This window comes from Nematolebias whitei, chromosome 18 (assembly GCF_014905685.2).
Source record: "Nematolebias whitei isolate Nwh7 chromosome 18, NemWhi1, whole genome shotgun sequence".
Lineage (NCBI taxonomy): Eukaryota > Metazoa > Chordata > Actinopteri > Cyprinodontiformes > Rivulidae > Nematolebias > Nematolebias whitei.
Genome location: NC_056515.1, coordinates 39,364,435 through 39,368,780, shown reverse-complemented (window position 1 = coordinate 39,368,780; position 4,346 = coordinate 39,364,435). Strand labels below are relative to the sequence as shown.

Genomic DNA, 4,346 nt, shown 5'->3' with positions numbered 1-4,346 from the left:
ATGAGTCTAACAGCCTCAGGGTAGAAGCTGTTCCTCAGTCTAGTGGTTCTACACTTAATGCTCCTTAACCTCCTTCCTGAGGGGAGTGGGGCAAAAAGTGTGTGTGCTGGGTGAGTGGGGTCCTTCATGATGCAGGTGGCCCTCTTCCTGCATCTGGAGGTGTAGATGTCTGTGATGGTGGGGAGGCTGATTCTGACAGACTTCTGTGCAGCCTTCACCACTCTCTGCAAAGCAAAGGTGCCATATAAAACAAGGTAAAATACTAAAAACAAGAACATATTTGCTTAAAATTAAATTAAACATTCTAATAAAATAAACCATAAAATCTCCACCTTAACCCGATTTATGCTGCTTTGATATGAAAACTTTTAAAACTCAAACAGGACGTTTGAAGTTTCAAACAGCACAAGATCTGCACTTTTATTTTGTAGCGGAAGAAAACGGAAGTTGTCGTTCTTGTTTTTAAACGTAACTTCCGTTTCACGCTCTAAACCCAGACCTGCACGTGTTTGAACGGTTTCTGAGGGTTTTTCAAAAGCATTTAACCTTATTTGTGTCGCATTTTCGGACAGCGGAGCTGGTTTTGGACCGTACGCGGACTCTTTAAAGTTGTTTAGCAGGTTTTCTGGTGCTTCCCGGAGCAGAAAGGGACATTTTTCATGCTAGTTTGGATTTAGCCGAGCAGCTAGCGACACGCGCCGCTAGCTAACATGCCCGGGCTTGTTCCAGTGACAGCGACGGAGACGCGACTTTAAAGGCTCGACAGCTGTTTTTAGTGAATTAAAGAGAAGTCAAATGGATTACCAGTTTCCTCAGCGGCTGTTTCCCTCTTTTTACAACAACGGACCGCCGTCGTTTTCGGTGTCGAGCAGCGGAGAAGCTGGAGGATGGGGCTCTTACGACGGAGTGTTGCCTCAGGTGAGGGCGGTTATCAGGACAGGAAGTCAAGTTAAAGCTTTGTAATTTGTACCTGTGGGTTTGTTTTACTCCTGATAAAGGACACATTTGTAATCACTGATGGGAATAATACAATTTGACCCTGAGGGTAAACGTCTGGTTGCAGTTTTAGTGATGGAAGCTCAGCCAGAGTCAAACAAAACGTGTCGGTTTAACCCACAAACATGAGAACAACTTCTTCAAAATGTCACATATTTTAATGACGTTGGCACTTTCTTTCTTTTTCTAAACCCTGTCCATTGCATTTAAAACTAAATGGATTTGGCTGCTTTAGTAATTGTTGTTGCAAGCAAAAATTGTGACATTCAATGGGACATTTTATGACGTTTGAATGAATCTGTTAACCTTTAAAGTGTTGTGACAGTTTTAACTTTAACATTTATAACCCAAGAGGCTTACAGATGTCTGTTTGTACAGTTATTTACACTTCTACTACAGTAAATTATACTACAGTACTGTTTTCACTTGGTTTAACCATGTAGCCATTATTTATACCCACTTCTTCCTTTTCGGGTCACGGGGGTCACCGGTTCCCATGTCCAGCAGTCAATATGTGCGAGAGGCAGAGGACACCTTGGACATGTCTCCAGTCCATCACAGGGACACATGGAGACAAACAACCATTCACTCTCTCACCTAGAGACAATTCAGAGTTGCCATCAGTCTAACATGCATGTTTTTAGTCTGTGGGAGGAAACTGGAGAAAACCCACGCAGCACGGAGAGAACATGCAAACTCCTCCCAGGAAGATCCGCGGCTGGGATTTGATCCAGCAACCTTCTTGCTGAGAGGCAGCGGCTCTGCCAATTAAAACTAAATGTTCTGTTTGTGCCGTCAGGAGTTTCTAATGGTTGTTTGTGATTTCAGGGCGGTTCCAGTTCTCTGTCCAGCTGCACGTTTACATCCAAACATCAGGTCAGAGGGAGGACGTGGACCCAGACCGAGCCCGTGGTGGTCCCACTCTTGACTCCTAAAACAGGTGGGAACCTCCCCCGAACACCCCCCCCCCCCCAAAAAAAAAAGGTTTAGTTTTTTATATGTGAAGGGAGTTGATCTGCAGGACCTCCTGAATGATGATGTTCACTTCACAATTACTCCAAACAGTTTTGTGCATGCTGGATCAGGATAAATAATATATATATATATATACATATATATATATATATATATATATATGTGCAGAAGCTTTTGTTAAAATCAAACAGTTTGTGGTTCTAAAGGATTTGTTTTTTTAATTTTCTGTATTTGTTCTATATTTTTTTAATATTTGCTCGTTTTGTTTCACTTTTTTCCAGCTTTATTCTGTAATTTGACGCCTCCAGATCCGCTGGACTTCACCGAACATGTGAGAAAACATCGATGAAGAAATCAAACAAACTTTTATTAATAGAGCTGGACGATAACTCAATATTTTTTAAATATCGAGATAATGTTTTTATGATCTAAGATGAGACCTTATCGCTATAAACGATATACAGTGTAATGTTACACTTGAAAATCCTCCTGTTGGCTTCTTTCTCACATGCGGCCCCTCATTCCTCCCCCCTCCTTGAAAACAAACTGTTTCAGGGAAAGAGGCTGAAGTCGGTCGGACCTGCAGCTGCAGCTCACACGCTTACTAACGTGAAGGCGGCGCAGCTGAAGAGGATTTTTATTTAATATATGTAAATAAATGTCTAAAAAATAAACTAATATACCGTACCAGCTTTATTTATAGAGCACTGTAAACACCTACAGGACCAAAGTGCTGTACACGATAATACATTTATGTAAATAGTTACATTTTTTAGACATTTAATTTGTAGAGTTACAGCTGTTGTTAATAAATGTGCCTGTGTGACAAATGGGACAAAGCTTTGACTCAGAAATATATTTTTGTTATTACTTTATGGGAATAAAAAATATCGAGGTATATTGCGATTTATCTTAAAAAATATAGAGATATTAATTTTGGTCCATATTGCCCAGCCCTATTTATTTAAAGCTGTCAATTCTAAATATAATGTAAAGTAAATAATAAAGGAGCTAAAATAAGAGGAAAAAACAAAAACAATATTTTCACTAGTTCGGTTGGCAGCTATTTAACATGAACAGCAATCGGCTCCTGTCCTTATGGATCGGTCACATCGTCACTGATACCCGATCAAGAATTTATTTTTGATATCTGTACCAATATGGGATCGGTGCGTCTCCACGGCCAGCTTTTAATTATTTCTTTGCCACACTGGACCTCATCTTTTGCCATCAAACATCGTGAAACTGTTAAATACACATTGTAAACACAAGTATTAACAAATCAACCAAAATTAAACATATAAACAGAATATGTAAACCTACCGTGAGCACCTTCTGACCAAACATTTAGGAGGTGTTGTTGTCCACATTGTTCATTATTTCCACCTTTTTGTCCCAGACTATCTTGATTTCTGCTCATGTCCACACACTCCTGCAGGTTTTCTGTTTTTTATACTTTTGTTGATGTAACTGGGACCCTGAGTACAGTTTCGTTCCACCACATGAGAATGACAAAGACTCTTGACCTTGATCTTATAAATCTGAACTGGTCATGGTCACAGCGTGCTCACCTCTGGGTGCAGTACTCAACCCCACCAGTAGATGTCACTACAATTTAAACAGCTAAAGCTTTTCTCTGAGACTCGGGACTGGACATTCTTTTATGACCTTTAATTTTTGTTTGTTTTTATTTTTAGATGCAAAACTACTACTTGAACTACAGCCACGATGCGTTCGGGTGCATGAGCGACATCCTGGGAGAACATTTTTACTTTAAGTTCGGCAAAAAGTACAAAGAGGTGAGTTTTACCCTCGGATGTTTTTCAAGGAGTCAACATCTGGATTATTTCTGTAATAAAGAGACAAATAGTTGAATATTTAGACTTTAGCTGTTTATTTAGAGTCGGGGTTTAATTTCTAACGAGGATCAGTTTTTTTGTTTGTCCAGAAACATCGACGGGGTTCTGTCAACGTGTGGACGATGAGAAACCATATCGAGAAGTTGAAACATAAAACGTGAGTCAAACAGGCGAAGAAACGACAGAGCTTTAGCTTTTATTTTATTTTGACAAATTCAGAACATATCAGGAGTTGTGATCTGTTGGCTCTCAGATGATGCACAGAGGAGGACTCTCGGCTACTACCAGACCAGACTTTAGCTCGTTAGTTGATCGTTGATTTTCCTGTTTTTAACTTTTAGCTACCTTTTCTTTTGCTTCTAGTTATACATTTTGCTAACTTTTTGAGATATTTAGCTTTTAGCTAACCTTTTGGGTTTTTGCTAGCGATTGCTTCATTTAGGTTTTATTTGACGTTTTGCTCATTTTAGCTAGCATTTTGCTTCTCTTAGCCTTTAGCTAATGTTTTACTCTTTC

The 4,346-nt window shown here is 39.6% G+C and overlaps 1 protein-coding gene across 1 annotated transcript in view; it reads left to right on the top strand.

The window, feature by feature from the left end:
- The first annotated feature begins 480 nt into the window (after nt 1-480).
- taf1c (TATA-box binding protein associated factor, RNA polymerase I subunit C) overlaps nt 481-4,346 on the top strand; it is a 9,118-nt gene continuing 5,252 nt past the window's right edge. The window contains exons 1-5 of the mRNA XM_037692513.1: nt 481-918; nt 1,825-1,936; nt 2,253-2,302; nt 3,669-3,770; nt 3,920-3,987. Coding sequence (XP_037548441.1) covers nt 796-918; nt 1,825-1,936; nt 2,253-2,302; nt 3,669-3,770; nt 3,920-3,987 — 455 coding nt within the window. The 5' untranslated portion in view covers nt 481-795. The remainder of the gene's footprint in view (nt 919-1,824; nt 1,937-2,252; nt 2,303-3,668; nt 3,771-3,919; nt 3,988-4,346) is intronic.